The sequence below is a fragment of the Prosopis cineraria genome, unplaced genomic scaffold, assembly GCF_029017545.1.
Source record: "Prosopis cineraria cultivar Desert tree isolate PC_DT_omini unplaced genomic scaffold, ASM2901754v1 PC13, whole genome shotgun sequence".
NCBI classification, from domain to species: domain Eukaryota; kingdom Viridiplantae; phylum Streptophyta; class Magnoliopsida; order Fabales; family Fabaceae; genus Prosopis; species Prosopis cineraria.
Genome location: NW_026555344.1, coordinates 15843849 through 15865320, shown reverse-complemented (window position 1 = coordinate 15865320; position 21472 = coordinate 15843849). Strand labels below are relative to the sequence as shown.

At 30.9% G+C, this 21472-nt stretch overlaps 1 protein-coding gene and 1 non-coding gene across 4 annotated transcripts in view; both read left to right on the top strand.

Annotated features, from left to right (window-relative positions):
• The first annotated feature begins 9501 nt into the window (after positions 1 to 9501).
• On the top strand, positions 9502 to 9604 carry LOC129291915 (U6 spliceosomal RNA). Its single transcript, XR_008588809.1, has one exon. It is a non-coding gene; the product is annotated as a U6 spliceosomal RNA (small nuclear RNA).
• Positions 9605 to 11964: 2360 nt separating this feature from the next.
• Positions 11965 to 21472, top strand: part of LOC129291060 (fluoride export protein 1-like) — a 57492-nt gene continuing 47984 nt past the window's right edge. The window contains exons 1-7 of one of the 3 annotated variants that reach the window (XR_008588619.1): positions 11965 to 12122; positions 13271 to 13623; positions 13771 to 13848; positions 13970 to 14068; positions 15937 to 16129; positions 16301 to 16725; positions 17227 to 17659. Coding sequence is in view for 2 of the 3 variants with exons in the window: in XM_054928179.1 (XP_054784154.1) it covers positions 13303 to 13623; positions 13771 to 13848; positions 13970 to 14068; positions 15937 to 16129; positions 16301 to 16725; positions 17227 to 17436 (1326 nt within the window). In the remaining variant the exon portion in view is untranslated. Of the gene's footprint in view, positions 12123 to 12453; positions 12623 to 13270; positions 13624 to 13770; positions 13849 to 13969; positions 14069 to 15936; positions 16130 to 16300; positions 16726 to 17226; positions 18065 to 21472 lie in introns of those variants that run through there. The other 2 variants (XM_054928179.1, XM_054928180.1) reach the window with 2 other exon arrangements.

The window sequence follows — 21472 nt, the reverse complement described above, 5'->3', positions numbered from 1 at the left end:
TATAAACATGAATATTCTGAATTAGCCTGCCGACAAGTAAAAGAAGACTAAAGAAGATGGAAAAAGAGAAAGTCAAAAAGACTAAGAGCTAAAAAGAAGCCTAAACCTATATTGTCTCTTGTAATAATTACTTTAACTTTTATTTTGTCAAAAAGCCTAAGAAGTCTAAGTCTAGCCTTTTCATTTTGTCAAAAGTAGTTTTGTCTTCTTGTAATTATTAGAGTTAAAATTAACTAAGGTTATGTAACCAGGGTTAGAATGCCAACTCTATATAAAGCCATATAATCTCTGAGGCAACACACAACTGAGAACCTTAGAGCTTTCTTGAGCACTCAAGTTCTCTGCCTCCTTGTAACCTTGCCTTCTTACTATCAATAAAAGTATTATGTTCATTTATTTCCTCCTTTGCAAGTATTGAAGATTAAAATGTATGGCTGAGTAATCTTCTTTTAGGGGTTAAGAGGAGATTATTATCTAATACTTAACAAGAGTTTTGGATTTCCACAATGATCCTATAAGGGGGATTACTGGTTATGTGTTATTATGACTACACCTCCAATAGGAAACGAAGGAAGGTTGTGCTATGCTGGTCTGAAGGAAGTGGTTCTGTGAAAGGTCTATAGCTAGGCTTTTGAGACTGCCAGCTTGTTAATCTCAGTATGAAAGAGGACTGAGAACCTTTCATATTCTACTATGATTCAGATCAATGTCGGTCAAACCCTGTAGCAATACATAGCGAGCTGTTATCATTAATATATATATATATATATACATATATATTTTGAAATATATATATATATATATTATATTATCTATATTTAATTTTATATATCATTTATATATATCATGAAATATATATATAATTATATTTTATATTTTATATTTCATACAAATATATATATATATTTGAATATTTATTTGATAATATTTATATATATATATATATATATTTATATGAAATATGAAATATAAAATATATATATATATATATTTTATATTTCATATTTCATATAATATATATATATATATATATAAATATTTATCAAATAAATATTCAAATATATATATATACACACACTTCATTCACCCTATATTACATTCATTGAATCTAAACATATTTCAGATTCATTAAACTTGGACATTATAGCTTGAGTTAGGCTGTTCTTGTGTGTGACCCTGTAGGCCCATATAAAATTGACAGTAAGCTAATTATGGTATCAGCTTATAACTCACAAGTGGCATCTAGCAAGACATTGCAACTACCCAATTTACATGGGGTCGATGATCCAATGTAACCTATTATGCAATCATATCACATCCCTTTTATCACACGATATTTTGGTCAAGCATGAGACATGGAATTGTCATTCTCCTTTACCTGACTGTTACTTTCTCGATCTCTGAGTAGATTGACAGTAGCAATGAAAAAACCTTTTATATTGTACTATGGCCATATATTTTCTCAATTTTACTCATCGAGGGGCACAGTAATATCTTTCACTTAATGTGAGAGACAAATTTCATCTTGACCACTCATATTTCTTTGCATGAATATCACTAAACTCAATCATAGCTTTTATGATCACCCGGTCAGAGGTGACTTTTGACTAAGTCAAAGTTCAGTTGTCATCATGTAGGAATCCATAATGATCTCATGTCAAAGGGCTTAGTGATATAGTTACATATGAGATAAACTTATGACTTGTACCATGCAGCTTTCTCATAGTAAGTCGGTCCAGCACCTTGTACTCTGTAACACTTGCCCTGAGTATTATCCAAAAATCACATAATTCAAATAAACTAAGTGTGGTTAAGGAGTTGATCCTCTAACTAACTTAAGAAATAAATCATTTAAAACCTAAAAAAATTATAGGTTTTACCTATAGCACACGGAAGCAAGCTACACGAAAGTGGAATAAAAAGATGCGGTCATGACAGCATTAAATTGCTGTCATGATAGCCCTCCTGGGCCAACTTTCGGGAGGTGGCATTTTGTCATTCGACCTCCGATCAAAGTGATTTTAAAGCTCACACGTCACATTTAAAGGATATTATAAGTGTACCACATTTTAAAAAGATCCAACGGTCAGATTAAAAATTAGACATGTTAAAAGATTGGTTATTTTTGCTGTCATGACAGCTAAAAAGTTGTCATGACAGCACCTTCGAACTAACTTTCGGGGTGCACCATTTCATCATCCAACCTCCAATCGGAGCGATTCCAAAGCCCACATGTCACTTTTAAATAGTACTATTAGAATACCAAATTTTGAAAGATCCAATGGATGGATTAAATTTCATGCATGTTGTAACATTATCAATTATTGCTGTCATGATAGCTCCTCCAGACTAAATTTTGGAGTGCGTCGCTTCTCTGTCTGATATCCGATTAGATGTAATTCCAAAGCCCACACGAAGCTTATAAAAGGTTTTACTTGTGACCCAAATTTTAGAGAAATCCAATGGTCGGATTAAGATTTGAACACCCGATGCAAAAGTATAGGTTTTTGGTAAAAACCATTTTCAAAATTGTTTAAATCTCATCCTAATGGTCACAAACTTGTGGGAACACTTTGGACATGTCAAATCGGACTAAAAACACCTGATAGAATATTTAAATGGTAAAAAAATCCTTTATACCAAAATTTGACCACTCGGGTGCCATTTCCCAAAATGGACCCTAAACTCTCAAAATGCACAAATCACACAAAAGTGGCCAAAAACTATTCCAAATATCATATACACATATGAATACACACGCTAAACATTTTTACTTGGCTCAGAGATCTCTGTGAGGCCCATGCACCCACTCTCTCTATCCAAGGTATATGTTTGCCCATAACACACCATTTGCAATACAACTATTTTGCATTTGCTTGTGGAATCACATATATACCAAAATAAATATTTGCTTATAGTGAAAACTTGATCTACTAAATAAATCCATCAAAGCCACACACCATAGCCAAATTTCCTAGCCACAAGTCTACAAGCAGACAAAAATTCATACACAAGCCATATAATCCACACATACTTACGCACATATACATAATCATATCCTACTGGCACCCTAATCCTAAATACATTGCAATAGATTTGCTCAAAAGAAAAGGGTTGCAGTTCTTTTCAATTCACAAACAACCCCTAGCTCTGCTCCTTTTCCCGTCCTCCCCTAGCTCCTTCGCCTGGACCTAGAATATTGAAAAGAAAGGGATAAGACAACCATAGTCTCAGTAACAGAGAAATCTACATTGATTATTACAAAGTAAGCCATAATCGAATAATTGAATAATAAATTCAACATATTATATAAGTTAGCCATTTAAAATGCATGAATGCATGACGTAGGCCGGTATGGCCTTTCATGACCAACAGAATGCCCTCTGGCACTCTTTAACTCGCAGGTAAATCTTATACCTACTTCTACCTCCACAAGCATAAAACATAATCTAAGGCATGATCTAATCCACCAAACTGCTTATGCCCCTTCGACGTGAATCCTGAGCAGTCGAAGTTAACTCCCTCCCAGAGCTAGCCCGACTTACACTCCATGTAAGGGCTACCTTGGCCTAGGCACTCAATCTCACACTTCATATGTTGGATTCCCTCCCCCACTGAGAGGTGTCGAACACTCAATACACTAATCATTTTAGTGCACTAAGCCCACAATACATAAAGTAACACTGAATACTGGCAGTGTGCCATAGAATATCAAAAGTCTACACCTTCTCATTGGTGAACTCCCACCAAGATCATACCTTTTATTTGTGTCTACCTTTCCCAAGTATTGACCACTTCAACACTCTAAGGTAGTATAACATTTATAAATCTCCTTTAAATGGTTCCTTAGCCTATCTAAGGTACCTTATTTAGTTACACTTTCTTAAGTGTAACTTTTATTCCTTATGATTAAAATACATGTAAACAAATCTTATTTTCATAAAAACATTATTGTTAAACAATTAGAAAACATATTTGTACTATAATCAAAGTAGTACATCATAACCCCTTATAAAGCACATTTAATCTTTTAAAACATGTAATGCAAGATAGTTGGTAATATTTATTTAAAAATAGCTAAAACAAAGTAATAAAAAATATAAATTCCCCTGTTACCTCAACCCTTTGGTACTAAAAGGGTTCCTCTTGTATAAAATAGGACTTGGTTTGTTCCTTAACTTCCGAACAAATTTCACCAACAATCCCTACAACATATAAGCAATCCACATCACTTATCATGACAAATAGCATTAATGAAGACTATAACTCATACCACACAATTTGGGTTAACGAGTCATAATTCATCCTAATGGTCCATATATTAAACCAACCATTCACATAGTATCACTTAACCACCAAAATCATTTATTAGCCATCACTAGACTAATTTCCAATTTATGTAATTTTTAATCAATTAAAAACCTTCACTTAGTGTCACCAACTTTCATCATTAGCCCTTATAATGAAAACCAAATCTTAATTTAAATCTTATTGAGCTCAAATGGCAAAATTATAACTAAATCAATAGACTTAAATCATTGAAGAGCAAAACCCAACCTCTTGGAGTTTGATTTGTGCCCAAAACACCTCTTTTCATCTAATTATCCACTCAAAACATTAGAACACCATATAAAAACTCAAAACATCCTCTCTAGAATCCAAGGAAACTAAAGCTTGCAAAAATAAAGCATTTTGGATCAAATTTCAGAAATTTTCTTTTCCAAAATTGAGAAAAACAAAGAGGGAGGGAAGAGGATTGAAGTAGGGAGTTTACCTATCACATAGCAAAGCTCGCAACGGTCGCAAAACCTCCTAGATCCAAGCCTAACTCTCTCTCTTTCTCCTTTCTTCTTCATCTCGCTCTCTCTCACGCATTCGTTTCCTTCTTTTCCTTGTTTCCTTTTCTTCATTTCTGCGTCTATTTTCCCTCTTAAATTGCTAATATTAGACTTTAGAGAAATTACAATAAAGGGCCTAACATTTTTTATTATAACACAAAAGCCCGAGTCAACTTTGGTAATTTTTCTCATAGTTAAAAATTAAATAAAACCAAACTTTTGCTGAGAAAAATTTAAACTCTGGACCTCTATTAAATTATTCTTAATTTTAATTTAATTATAGATTTTTATTTTATTTTTTATTATTTTTATTTTTTTAATAAATTTGAGTCTTAAAATTTCAGGATGTTACATATTCTTTCAAGTGCCTATAACTTTAATTTATATCTCTATAATTAATCAAAATTATACTAATCTTGTTTTATCTATAATCCCTCAAAGATGACCGACCAGGGACATTTAGGACAATCACTGTAGTTTGTCCAGATATACAGTTATCATATTGAACATGCAATTGTTATGATAAGAAAAGAAAAATTCATTAAATAACAATATATGTAGTACAATGATTGCCCTAGAGCACAATTTCCAATAGCCTACTCGCCTGCCAGCCTTTTTTTTATTTCTTTACTTTCATTTTTTAATTCAGTTTTTTTAAAATGAATGGAATCTAATTTTTTTTGTAAATTGATTATCCAAATATTAATGAATTTTTTTCTAAATCAAAAATACTTTTTAAATTAATTATATTCAATAATATTAGTTTGTTTATTTTTAACTTGAATAATGTGGGATTTTGAAATAAAGTTAACCATTATTGATAGTGGAGATAATGTTGAGGAAACTTATTATGATATTGACTTGAAAAATGATATCATATTAAAAAAATAAAAGAAGATGTGGATTTTACTCAAAAGTTTCAAATAACAATGATTCTCTCATTGTTCTTATAACTTAAAAAACAATGAATTGTATTAAAAAAAACACTGGTTATTTATAAAAAAAACATATCTAGAAGAGGAAAGAGGGATAAGGAATTTGATTTTAGGAATTTTGGGACCAAAGAAGAGAAGACTTGTATGAGTAGATTGAATCTTTAAACAAAAACTAAAGAAAGAAAAATGAGCTAACCTATAAGTTGGTAAGTTAGCTATGTAAGGTTGAAAAAGACTTACTCCTAACTAAGACTCTATTTACCTAACCCAAACTTGCCACTTTTTGATTTGTTGATGGGCTCAACCTATATTGCTAGCTCTAGAAGAGGGAGCTTGCTCTTGATTAATAACAATGTATAAACTTTAGTACCCCACATGATATTAAATTGAAATATATATATATATATATATGGCGTGAATAATGAAAGATATGGAGCATGGTCAATTTAGTTAATAAAAAGGCCTGTTGATTTGTGGGATGAGTTAATAAAAATATATACATTGTAAAATAAATCTATAATGTCTAGAGTGTTTCCATTGTATCTTCAAACTTGACTATGATTTTTTTCATATCTTGTCTCGATTCCAAATGGGAGGAATGAGATAAAAATTCAGTTCTTATATTTTTTTTTTATGATTAGATATGGGATATAATTGTCATAATACCATTTTGTACTATTTAGACTACTACTTATATCAGGCAGGTGCTATACTTTAAAAAGAAAAAAAAGTAACCATGAGAGATACATTTTAATGTGTTTATATGTTATAATGTAAATAAAATTAGATGATGGTAAATGATAATTTTTTTTGGCCAAAAATGGTAAATGACAATTGACAAGTTTTTGTTTTATATGACTATTTGATTAAGTTAGATTTAAACACTGTCAAGCTAATTAGGAGTAGCTCTCACAAAAATATTTTATATATTCATATAAATTTGGACTTAAGACCTCATGCTTAAATGACAATATAGCTCATTTTATTAGCACCAATGCCTATTATTGATAGTTGATAAGTTTTAATATTCCAATTATATAATATTTGTACTAAATTCTCTATTTACTAATTATATATATATATACACACACACACATACATTGCATAATATTTAAATTTTTATTTAATAGCAATTTATATAAAAATTAAGAATATCCTGTGCATCGCACAAGTATATTGCTAGTTGCTTTGAATGTAAGGGTTTGTTTGTTTTTTATTTTTAAAAATTATTTTTTGTTTTTACAAATAGAAAAATTTTAAAATTTGTTTGAATAAATGTTTTTCATTTAGTTGTTCTCATTTTTTTAAAAAAAATAAAAAAATAGAATCAATTTTAAGTTATTTTTGTTTTGTTTTCTTTATTTTTAAAATATATTAAATTTGATTATTAAAAATTATAATTACCTTGATCAATTTTTAAAATATACAAAATTAGTCAATGATGAATAAAAAGCAAAAGCTGATGAAGTCATGATGATAAAGTAGATTGGATGAGGGTGCATAGTTTTTTTTTTTTTTTTATTGATCAACTATCCACCTTAACATGTCATGTGTACATCTGTCAATCAAACAAAGTTTTTAATAGTCAACTAACTTTAGATTTAGAGGCAAGTTGAGATTGTACCTTTTTTTCAAGGGTGAGGTTTATTAAAATATCTCTCATTTTATATAAAAATTAATAATTTAAAAAAATAAAATTAAAAAGTTGGGACATTAGAAGAATATTAAAGAAAGGCATATTAGAAGTGGCTGGCTTAACAAGAATTCTAAGTAGTGCCGAACATACATAATAATTGATCCAAGGTTTAAGTAAATATTCAATATGAGTATAGAGGACCAACTTGCATCCAATGGGAGGCCATCAAATAAAAATTAATGAAAAAATTAATCATTTCATCCTTATAGTTTTAACTTAATTGTAACTCAATTCCTAAATTTTGACTCGTTCTAACTCAATTTCTGAAGTTTTGACGTAGTTATTTATTAGTCCATAAACTTTGTCTCTTATAATTAAGTATCTGAAGTTTCAACTTCTTAAAAATTGATCCCTATAGTTTAAAAAATAAAATTGTAAAGATTCAAAATATTTTAAAATTTATTACTAATATTTTAAATTATTAAAAGTTTAAAATATTTTTAATCTTTATAATTATATTTTTTAAAATATAGAGATCAATATTTAAGAGATTGAAACTTCATGGATTAAATTGCAAGAGGTAAAAGGTAAAGTTTAGGGATTGATTTATAATCGAGTCAAAACTTCAGAGACTGAGTTATAATAAATTAATATTAAAAAATTGAGATATAATTGAGTTAAGGCTATAAAAACTGAATGATTTATTTTTTTTTAAAATTAATAGGCTAAACCAATGGACGGAAATAGACAGCCCTAACTCCTAAGGACACCGCTATTCATGGGCCACCGATCACGGGCCTCAACCCGCAGGCCTAATAAAGGTATCAAGCTGTTATGAGTAGGATGATAAGTTTAGTGTAAAAATTTACAAGTGCATTTCGTAAAGGGATGAGGAACCTGTGGCTACCACTCACCCGCAGTGGTACCGTCTTATTCCCTTCCTACCAAGGAATGCTTCGCGCTCACTCGTTTTACATTCTTTCCCGTTACAATTTGTTTGTTTTGTCTGTTGTTTTCTTCCAAGAGATCAGCCATTAAATTTGACAGCTTAAGCTAATTCTCATATTCGGCTTTTTATTGACAGTGAGAATGAGAATTTTGGCTCTAGACCGTAACGCCCGGCGCACCCTAGTAGTAGCAGGAAGGGGTAAAGATAAGAGAGAATTTTAATTAAGGATCATGGATGGGACTTAATCACTAATGGGTCTTAAAAAAATTTGAAACTTTAGTTCAGTCCAAAGGAATTAGAGTGAAATAATTTTAATAGTAAAAAGTTTAAATTATCCTTCACTTATTATGCAGAATTATTAGTCATTAATTTTTTTATTTTACTTATTAATTTATTAATATGAGTTGTAAATTATATGAATTTATATGTCAATAATTATACAAGATTTGACATTAGTTATTTAATCACAAATAACAATAGCAGTTGTTAAATTGCTAGCTTCACTTATTAATTTACTAATATCAATTATAAATTATTGACAAATATTATAATTTACAACTGATATTATTGCTTGTCTAATAAAATGGATACAATTTACAACTCATTTTGATAAATTAATAAGTAAAGTAAGAAAATTAACAACTAATAATTTTATATAACAAGTGAAGGGTTTGATTTTTTCACCATTAAAATTATTTTCATTTTAATTTTCTTGAATTGAATTAAAATTTTAAATTTTTTTAAAACTCACTAATAATTAAGTCCCATCCATAACTTTTAATTGAAATTCTCTCCGAAGATGAATGGTATTTATAAATAATAAAGCCTTTACAAAACAAGGGCCCTCTTGAAAGTCTCGCTTCCACTTATTTTGCAGCCACTTTTGAATGAAAAAGTTGGGATGCGTAAATAAACATCGTACGAGTTAGGGATGGGGAGGATTCTAAAGTCGAAGTACGTTGGGATTGAACGAGAGGCTCATAAGCTTCGGCTGTCATTCTCTTCTTGCTTCTGGTTTGATTCGCCCGCCTCTCCGTTAGTTTCCTTCAGTCAGTAATATACATATAAAGAATATTTTTATCTTTTCATAATAAAAGTAGATACTTTAATCCTATAAACTAATATTAAAATCATTTAGTCTTAATCCCTTACGGGACATCCGATAAAATTGAAATAATACAGAAAAGATTAACATGACCTCTGCACAAAGATGACATGCACAAATCGAGAATCATTTAGTCTTATAATGTACTTTCTCTTTTAAAAAATATAAAAATATAAGATATTTTTAATCGAATTTATTTTTAATAAAATTCTTACCTACTTTCAAACTAACCCTATCTTTTTATATTTATTTATATTGATTACCCTATAATAAATATAAAGTCACCATCAATAAGGGCACTTTTGAAAAAAGACAATGATTATACATTAAAAGACTAAAAATGCCTTACTTTTTTAACATCCAACTCTTTAAAAAATATCTTATATTTTTAAATAAAAGAAGTAATTATTTGTCTTCAAAGAACCTTGTTTCAGATTTTCCCTAATCTATATATATAGTAAAGTTTAATATTATTTTTTAATAAATTTATTTTATTTTTTATTTTTGTGTAAGTGAAAAAGTTTTGAGAGAATTATAAGAATGTGGGGCTCATAATTAAAAACATAGTCATGAGACCCTTGGTTAAAAAATAAAAGTAAAATTAAAAGTAAAAAATAAATAATAAATATGAGAGTTGCAATGAAAAATGTGAGTGTTGATATGCAACAATGATGATAAATAGTAGAATAAAATATAAAGCTAAATAAAAATTTATATTTTTTATGAATATAGGAAAAAAATTATATATAAGAGAGAAATTATCTTTTAAATATGATGCATTTAATAAAGAAAAATTAATTTTTTTCCTTTTTAGACAAAAAACTAATGATTTAACTCATCTCCTTAATTATAGTAAGGTGGTTAAATTAAAAGTGACTTATATATAGGACATGAAAGAATACTATAATATTAACTATGCTATTTTCTTAATTTAAAATTATTATTTAATATAAAAATAATTTTTATTTATTCTTATTTTTGGCTATAATTATAATTTATAAATACAATTATGACATAAATTATAGTATATTGTTTCTTATAGTATACATTTTATTTTTTTTAGGATCATGCATGGGCAAACAAATCTAGGATTCAAAAATACTTTTAATACTCTCTTCGTTTAAAAATGTAAGCTATTTTTTGAAGAGTTGAATATTTAAAAATGTAAGGCATTTTTAGTCTTTTAAGGTATAATTATTGTCTTTTTTTTCAAAAGTGCCCCTATTGATAGTGACTTTATATTTATTATCGGGTGTTTAATAGGGGTAAATATAAAAAGATAAGGTTAATTTGAAATAGGTAACTATTTTATTAAAGGTAAAATTTGATTAAAAATGCTTTACATTTTTAAATGAAGGAAGTATACATAAGGCCCTTAAATAGTTACCTTTATGATAAGGATAAGATATTGCAAAACAAAATTACTACTTAAATTATAGAAAAAAAATATTTTTTTATTAATTATGAGGGAAAACTTAGTAAAAATTATATTTTTTAATTTGATTTCAAACTTTTTCTACACATTAATCAAAGAAAAAATACAAATGTTTCAAGAAATTACATGCTCTAAAATAAAATAAATAATTATTTTGTCTTTAATATACATGAGAAAAACTATTTTTAATATTGGATAAATTATTATTTGAATTTTAATTTATTTAAATACATTAAATATGATATTTTGAGTACAATAAATAATTATTTTTTAATTGATATATTTTATTTTATTTTCTTTTTATCTTTTAATATTAAAATATCCTATACATCATGCAGACACCTGTGGCTACGACCCGTGGCCCATTGGCCTCCCTTTCTACCGAGGCACGTTTCGCGTTCACTCGGTTTTATTCTCCTTCCTTACTATTTGTTTCTTTCGTCTGTTGTTTTCTTCCTTGGACATCTCCCACACCCTACTTGATTTAAAATATAAGATATTTAATAACTATAATTTTTTCAATCATACGTATATTTTATTTATTATTTTTTTAAAAAAATGATACATCAAAATTTTAATTTTATTATTAAAATACTTATATAAAATATTTAATAAAAATATAATAAAAAAGATATAAATTTTTTTATTAAATAAATATTTCCACTAACATTTTTAAAATCATGTATTTGTTATCAATACTTCATATTTTAATTTGAAGGGAGTACTTGTTAATGGTTTTTTTTATGAAATTAAATTATTTCTAAACCCTTAACTGATATTCTCCCTAAAATTATTTTTATTCAGATAACTTGGTTTTATTCTATTGTAAAAAACAAAAATAGGTTCAACTTATTTAATTAATCATTTTTTACTTTTTAGGCTATTTTTCACTTGACTAATTTGTTTTTTTTTTTTTGGTCATACTAAATTTTTCAAGTGACAAAACAATTTTGTCCCGAACAAAAATTGATAGCGAAAGTTAACAAATGGGAAGGGAAAGGAAGACGTGGAGATTTCCAGGCCCCGCTTTTCTCCCTTGGCAAAAAGCACGAAGAGTCATGCACTCCAAGCCTAGGGAGAAGGAAATCGCCACAGCCACCTCTCTTCGTCTTCTGCTTCTCTCCTCTCTTTTTTCATCAGATTCAAACGTCTCCTCCATCGCCTGCATTCGGCCGAGTTCCGAGCCCGTTCGCCTCCGCTGTCGGATTCCATGTCCTTCTTGAGGTACCGTACCTTACCTAACGCTCTTCTCTTTCTTCTTCCCGTCCTCAACTTCCTCATTGATGTTGTCTTTCAATATTTCTCACCGGTTTGATTGTCGTAAGTAGATAAATTCTAGGGAGCTACGAACTCATAAGTGTTCATATGTGCGTATATATATATATATATATATTAATGAGAAGTTACTTTGGATTTTTACTATATAGGAAATATCAGCTAATATTCACCTAAATGTAACACTTCTGTTTCGTTCCATGCAGAGATAATGTTATGAATGACATTTCGTTTTTTTTTTTTTGCCAGAGACACTTTGGTTATTTTTCAGAGAATGTTACAGGATTATAAAATTTATTCAAAAAAATAGAAATAGTGTGATGACGGTTTTTATAGATTTTGAGTGGGACGGGAAAATGATGACATCATAGAGCGCTGGGACTTTTACTTTTTAGATGATATACAGATACCAGCACAGCAGACTTAGGTATCTGGATATTGGTATTAAGGTAATACCAAAGTTCTACTCTTAGCTTTATTGTTCATTTGAAATTGCCCATGAACGGCTGGTGCATGAGTCGCTATGGTCCCGTCAATCTTTTATTCTATTTTGACAGCCACCAGAGAAAAGAGAAAGAAAATGTTCAAGGTGACTCGTGAATATTCGAAGTTTGGACTTCTACCATTTCCAACATGGCAGTAACAAATATTTTAGTGCGGTTTGATTTATCAGCTGCATGTTTAAAATGAGCGAGTTAATAATTCATTTTAATAGTTAGCAAATAAATTAATAAACAATTCATTTTAGTATGCTATGTTTCGCTCTTTTTGGAGGATAGAATTGTCTTTTGATTTTACTCTTATATGGAGACAGGAGACTTGCTGTACTTGCAAGTGTACCATTGCTTTAGTTGAGAACTTTTCTTTTTCATTACTTTGTAAGTTGCTGGTAGCAGTTATTTTGCTTTCGCGTTGCTAGTTTCTTCGATGTGAATAGTTGTCAATCAATGATAATGAATAAATGATGTGATCTTGAATTCGTCCTTAATTGTCAAAAAAGAAATGGAAAGGAACAAAGGAATAAAAAAGACTTATGGTGATGGATGCTGGATATTATCCATGCTGATTTTTACTTGGCTTCTATGGCGCATTTGTAGTTAATTCAGGAGGAAACAATCACGAGCAGTTCATGGAGCGGATGGACAGTTGGAGTTCTTCAGTTAGTAGGAACTCCTTGACCCTATCAAGGCGCATAAGCCATCATGTAGACGATGATATCGAGAGTGAGAGCGTTTCTGAGGCAGGAGACATTGGGGATCGAGCTCTTCATAGCAGAAGGCACAGTGAGAGTAGCAGCTTCCACATGCCTAATAGTAATGACCGCACCACAGCAACGGGAGTTATTGCCCCTATTCCAGCATCAAACTTTGTCTCTTATGGAATGGCATCAGGTCAGCTCATGAACCCAGTTTCTCTTGATGAGAAAGTGGGTCCGGAAGACATTACAAACGTGAGCTCCCTTTAACAATTGTTTTGTAGGTTTTTGGGTCTCTTACTTTTTTTAATGTTTGCTGGTGAAAGTTTATAAGATGAATATTTAAAACATTTCAAATTCATTATATTTATACTAACCTTTTTTTTTTCCCTCCATTTTCAGGAATCCGATCAAGAGTTGCCTAAGATATTGAACTATGCTTCATGTCTAATTCATTTAGCTGTTTTTGGAATTCTCGGGGTACATTTCCTGTTCCAAGCTACTATAGAATTATTGACAATATCTTTCTTATCGATTTCAAGTTATAATGTGCAGTATTTACCCTGATCCTGAGGCACCATATACCATTATCAATATGCAGGTCTTAACAAGATATCTATTGCAGAAGTTGTTTGGCCCTAAAATTGCTGGCGTGACAAGTGACCAAACAATTCTTTACCCCGACCTGCCTTCGAATATGGTCCTTCTCTCCCTCTATATCTCATGCACGGATTATCAATAAGCTTGCGTGCTACTGAAATGGCATTTTCTTGACGTTAAAACTATCTCTGAAGCTAAAATAATGTGTAGACAACTTTTAGGAGAAATGATGGGATTTAATTGACATCAGAATTCACATAAATGACTGCTCTTATAACCCAACCTTTTAGGAATAATGATGACAACTTTTGTTTGCTATTTTAAAGGATAGAAGTTTTATGTGTAAGAGAATAAGCAATGAAAGAAAGAAAGAAAGATTGATGAAGAAGAGAGAAAGAGAGAGCTAGCGGAGGAAGGGAACAAATTATAATATTCTGTCTGGAGTATGGAAGTTCCAAATTAATTTGGTGATTGAGACGCACTGTTTAAAGAAAGTTATAACATCACAAATGCCTTCCCACCCACATACACACAGTCTCTCTTTCTAGGGTTAAATGCGTTCACTCAGAGAGAGAGAGAGAGAGAGAGAGAGAGAGAGAGATATGCAATCCTACGGCTAGAGGCTTGTGGAGGCGTGCAACACAACACAACATCAAGAAGAGGAATAGTAGAGAGGCCTGAATTCTGAGGTTATTATGATGAGTGGTGACCATCTCCATCTAACTGCTTGGCTGTCTGCTCTCATTAAAAGCCTTACATGAGCACGGCTATTTGACCTATTAGTCTTCCCCCTTATATATTTCTTGACTCTTTTTCAAGATCATTATTATATTTTTTGGGTGAAGAAAATGGAAATTGCTTGGACCGTAAATTTCGAGCTGACGTTAATTATGCAAGGTAATGAAACGAGTTCTAAGAAGGCTATCATGTGAGGGGACTGTGGACAGAGGGTTAGCTAAACAATCACCATCACGAGAAGGATTGAGAATGATGAAGCAAAAGGGCCCTATCTGTTGACCAGCCAATAAATACAGGGAGGGAGGGAGGGAGGGAGAGATAGACTGATGTTTCTGCTCCTCCCCAACTCAGGCTCCTTCTTGAGAAAAGAAAGAGACAACAGTTTCAGTTCTGTCATTACTGTTCCAAGAAATCCAAAGAATAATGTCATCTTCTCCGCTGCCTATGACAGATCATATCATAACTACAAAACCCATTCATACATCGTAATGAAACATGTTCTAGTTTTTCTTCCCACCCTTGGTTCGTGTACCTGGCAGCTACTGTTGTATAAAGCCGCCCAAGGAGATAAATAAAACAGTAGGGTTTTCTTTTTGGGCAAAATAAAGCTTCCAGATATTTCACCAAGTGAAAGATGTTAAATGACTTGAGAATGCTACTAACTACAGAGGGTTTTCATGTGGTGACATCTTTAATGAATTATGGATTATTAAGCACTGAATAGCATATTGCAGCATCGTTTTTTGTGGAAAGTGAGAAATTTAGAAATGCTTGAAACCAAAATGTTTCATTGTGACTTATTAATGCAATTATTTTGTTAGTTTCTTATTTGTTTCTGTTTTTTTTTTATCTTATTTTTACTTGCTTAAAATGTATTAATGGGATTGTACTTGATTGGGAGCTTTTATAGTGTTACATTCCCTATGGCACACTGAGGTATCCTTATTTTATCTGGGTGTTTATGGCTGAAAAAATTATGGAGACGCATTTTGAAAAGACCCTCTATTCCATTGGGTCTTAACACAAATACTTCACAATAAACACTAGTTTAGAAGTGTTGTCTCTATGACATGATTTTCAATTTGACCTTTAGAATTTGGCAACTTATGTAAGTTGTTGCTTACTATTTCTTCCTTGCTGTTTAATTAATAACACTGTTTACATTTAGGTTGTTCTAAGGTACCCCATTTAGAGATCATGTTAACATAATTTTTTAATAAATTCTTTCAGGTTGGTTCCTTTTTAATGGGATGGTTTGGTGTTGTATTTAAAGAAGACATATCCAATGTATCAGAACATCTAGCCATTGCACTAACTACTGGTTACTTGGGGAGCCTAACAACTTTCAGTGGTTGGAATCAGGACATGCTTGAACTTGGTGTTTCTGGACATTGGCTCTTCCTTGTGCTTGGCTTTTTAATAGGTAATCTGGCACATTTGATATGTATAATTTTCTAGCATTTCTTCTCACTCATTGTTTCTCTCCTTTCCCCCCTCTCTATTTCTTATCCTAAATAGTGTGAATTAAATTTCTTCCTTATTTCAGTATGTTCCAGTTGATAACATGAATTTATGAACGATTGGTATCTAGCAGGTCTGTTTCTTGTTGCCTTTTCCATCATATTTGGAGTAGAGACAGCCAAAGGTTTTAAGTGGCTTCTCAGCAAGCTTAAAATGGGTTCAAGAAGTCAAAATCATAGCTCTACGGTCAACTGGAAGGTGGCCAAATGCACACATCATCTGTCAGTTATGGTGGTGCTCTTGGTAATGCTAGGATTGCTATGGGGTATTAGTTGTGCGCTTGTAGCCATGGAGTTCAAGCATGGCGGCAGTACAGCTCAGTTGTGGTTTGCATGCATGGTTGGACCTCTAGGTGTGTGGATTAGGTGGTTATTAGCCCGACTCAATGGTCGTGGAATAGGAAGAAACGGGTTGTTCAAATGGATTCCATTCGGGACTCTAATTGCCAATGTTTCTGCTGCTTGTGTCATGGCTGCACTTGCTACTCTGAAGAAATCAGTAAGTTACAAGGATTGGTTTGAGAGTGTTATTTATTTCCCTTGGATGATTGGATCTCTCCCTTTTCTTCTGCCATAGAAAATCATCTCCGTTGTTATGCTGTGGGCATGCTATTATCATGCTTTTAATTTTAGGAAAATATAACTTTGAGTATTTACACTTTGCTCGAGTTTTATTATAGGTCCCTACAATTTTTTTCGATGTTCCAATTCTTTTTAGGAGTAATGTTATAGGGATTTAGAACATTAAAAAATAAAAGTGTAAGGACTTAGAATATAAAAAAAATTACAGAGACTTATAGCAAAACTCAAGCAGGAATCTAAAGTTATGTTTTCCCTGTAATTTTGACTGGTATTTAATTCTTTAAATCACTGTCCTTGCCCAACCCTTTTATTGTTCTATCTTTTCGTTTTTGATGATGGGGCCTTATTTTCCACTTAAGTTTAATAATCTGCATGATAAATGCGAAGGTTCTGAGCTATATATGGGGGCTTTATGCAGGTGAACAACAAAAACTGTGACACTGTTGTCACAGGCATACAGTTTGGCTTACTGGGTTGTCTCAGTACGGTATCTACTTTTGCTGCTGAGTTTAATGCCATGAGAGAAAGCATGCATCCTTGGAGAGCATATTTATATGCTATGATTACAATTTGCGTTTCATTCTTTTTTGGGATATTGCTATACTGCACACCTGTTTGGAAGATGTGAGCGGCCTTGGCAGTTATTTTTGTGCCTATAGCTACTTTTACAAGGCGATAAATCTGATATCTAAGATATGCGGGCAGAGATACAGGTTTCGCTCATGCATCTAACAGTGATATCCCTTCAGGCCTGAGGTGATGTTTGGTTCCGAGAAATGGTTATTTTGAAGATAAAGTTTAGACCGTAGGGCATAGGTCACAGGATTCGTAACAACTGGCTCTAATGTGAAGTTTGGTTAACTTGTTAGCTCCCTGATTTCCATTGGTTGCCAATGTTGAGAAACTGTTTGATCTTGTTCCTGGAGTTGGAGGTGCAGACCTCGCTTAAAACTCTATGTCAAGCCTTTTATAACTAAGGAGATGCTGCTGCTCTCTATCAGGAATTTAGGATACACTGCAAAATATTTTCAATTGAAATTTTTTAAAGTTCCAATGTCTAGGTAAAATAAATTTAGGCAGACTTGTTTAGATTTATCCTTATATAAAAATTATTTTTCACAAAATTAGGAGGCATAAAGTTGTAATATATATATATATATATGTATGTATGTAGGTATGTATATATAACTAGTGTCCTACCTCGATGCACAGGTGATATATCAGCTAATTAGATTAATATACATGCTTTCTTTAAAGTTACTTTCTTGTAGGATAAACTGTATTATAGAATATTATTGTTGTACATACTATGTATTTGAAATCAACCATGCTGATGTGTTATTGAGTTTTGTTGTAATCTTTAATTGAATTGCATTAATTTGCGACCAATTGAACGAATAATAAATGTAAATGACATAATCATAATTAATTTTGATGGAGAAGTGCAAATCATAAAAAAATTTAAGCAAATAATAATCAATTCAAAGTATAACATAGAAAAGAACTATAATCCATTATTAATATTTCAAATATCTCTTTGACTACAATATTGATTATTCTTGAAGATGTCGTATTACTTTTATTATGGTCAGTATTTTTAAGTCTTTTGTACAAATTTATTTATATATGACCAAACTAATTATATGTCAAAAGAAATTTATAATAGTTGATGTTTTATTTCGTCAGCAAAATATTGAGTTATTCAATGTCTTTGGACTGTAATTATTTAATGAAATGTTAGAAGAGCATAGAAACAAAATAAAAAGATGGATATTATTTGGCAATTTAATGTTTTCAAAAATATAACTTCCTTCCCATACCCAAAAAAATAATAATATTTCATGCTTAGCAAATGAAAGCACTTATACTTAAAAAAAAAAAAAAAAGCAGATTCAAAATAAAAAATTTTGTAGATTCAAAACATTCACTATTTCCCTCTATAACAACCTAATTCATCTTATAATTTTTTAGTTAATAATTAATCATGTTCTGTAAAATTGTAATTGTTTATTGTATAAAATAAGCATATATTAGTTGATCCATCGTATATGCAAAACTAGTAAAGTACCGTGCATTTCATACTACATTTTTTTTATAAATAAATGTTAATTTGTAGGAATTTTTTTTTCAAAAAATAACTTGTAGCTAATGTTTTCAAAACCGAATCGGATACTAACTAGAAAGTCAATGGTTTATAATTGTATGTTCAATTAAGTTAGATTAATGGTTAAATAGTGACGTAATAATTAAATTAAAAAATTATATATGTATATAATAATCTAAATATAAGAAATTAAATAAAATTACTACTTAACTTAAAAATAAAACCAAATATTTTAAATTTATCATGACTTAACAAGCCATATGATACAACATAAAAATAAAACCAAATATTTTAAATTTGTCATGATTTAACAAGCATATGATACAATATAATATCAAATAATTAAAAAAATTAGTCATTTTCTTAAAAAAATTGATAAAAAAATAATTTTTTTGAATAATCTGGTTCTTGAAAACTGGATTCAGTTTTCGGCTTGATTCTAGTTCCTGTTCTAAAATGGCCTAACCCAGCTCAACCCCTAAAATAGTTTTTACATACTAACCGAACCAGAATCCGAACTTATCGACAGACAAACCAGTCCAACCGTCTAGTCGCTTTGGTTTTTTAATCATTGCTTGTAGCAGACACCTTCTCCATGTCATCCAATACATAGTAGGGTTATGTAATTATTGTCTTTAATATTAAATATGTATATTAGAGTTAAAAAAATTGTTGCTAAAAACTAAATGCGTAGTGTGAATGGATACGGTAGGAAGCAGGTTAACGAAAATTCATCATTAATTATATCAAATTATTGAAAACTTTCCTATAAACAACATTAGAGGTTTTATCTGTAGATTGACCACCCATTAAGAATTAATATTTTTAAACCCTCCTTGCTTTGAACAAAGTAAAAGTAATGTATAATTGTTCGTGGATGAAAACAAGACGAGGTGGATACAAATTGACATAGCAAAGGCTTATCCCTGGCTCTTATTGATGATCATTGGAAAGGCTAAAGTAATGGGAAATTGCATCCTCATAGTAAATGATAACCTGGAATCAAATGGACAAATACCAATACATGTTATATATACTTTTGTCCTTGCAATTGACCCAGACATTCTTAGCCTCAATAAAATGTTTTTCAATTTATATAACTATAAGACATGTATCAATGTATAAACCTCATATTCTGCATTAAAATAATTGGGCACCAACTTTCAGCCTTATTTCATGATTTGGGAGGCCTGTCAATATAATTGAATTTAGAAATTTGTAAAGTACAAGTCATTAAGTGAATTCATTTCCCCATCAAAAGCATAATACTATCGAAATTCAATTATACAACTTCTTCTCTAAAGAGTGGGGACAACATGTACTTATTTAAGTCTTCAACCACAGTCAACGTAAGGGCTAAGATAGCCTATCTTTAAAATATAAATAATTATATGAATTGTTAAGGAAATCCAGACATATGTTTATCATCATGGATTGATTTCCTAGTAGTTAGATCATGTAAATCAGTATAAAATGTAGTCTTAACCCTGTCATGTCCTTTGGTTACAAACTTGAAAATAATTAAGAAAATATGTCATAAAGGGCACTGATAAATGAATTTAAGAAGACATTTAATTGAACACAACATAAACAAACCCCACATATGCATTTTGTAACGTTATCCTTGACATTACCAAACACACAGGACACCAAACATGGAACATCGTTATGATAACTGGAAATAGTCTAATCTAAAGAAAATGGTCATCATAAAACACAAGGATTAGAAAGAAGTTCAAGAAATTGGAATCCTATAAAACACTTTTTAATAGACCGTTTGACCTCAAACTATCGTTTAAAACAAATAAACAAGACAATGAAAGCATGAAAATTTGTCACATATAAATAATGAGCAGAACTAAAAATTTCTCAACAATAGGGCACAATAAGTTGCGGTGTAGTGCGACATCTGCCACGACAGACTATACAGAGGGAAACTTCCCTCTTTGTGCGCTGTATGCGTCCCCTATCATGATAGCAATTGCTATCATGGCATCTCTCCGAATCAACTTCTAGAGCAAGCCATTTCATCATTCGGCGTTCAACTTAAGTGACTCAATGTCCAAACGTAACTCTTAAAGCCATCTAGCTATTTGCACTAGTCACACACCCAAACACTAAATAAATGAGATTTGGACACCCAAATCCAAAATGACTAATTTTCCTTGAAAAAACCACTACCAAGGTGTCCAAACTCTCAATCTAAGTGCCAATAGCTGTGGGACCACTCAAACCAACTCAAATGGACCACAAATACCTGTATAAACATTCAAATCCCAACAACAACAATAACCCAGACAAGATTTAGTTGCCAAAACCCCATATTTGACATAAATTCCACTAAGGAAAATAAGTAATGATCTTTCCAAACGGCCAAACAACGTATAATCAACTTAAAATTAGCACTTGCACTAGTATTTTAACCTTTCACAACTACAATAATACAATTACAATACCTCAAGTCGAGATACCCACAGTTTACAGTACAGTTCATCTAAATGCCTTACACAACAATAATGAATTCTAAGTTAGCATATGCATATGCAATTCGTTACAAACC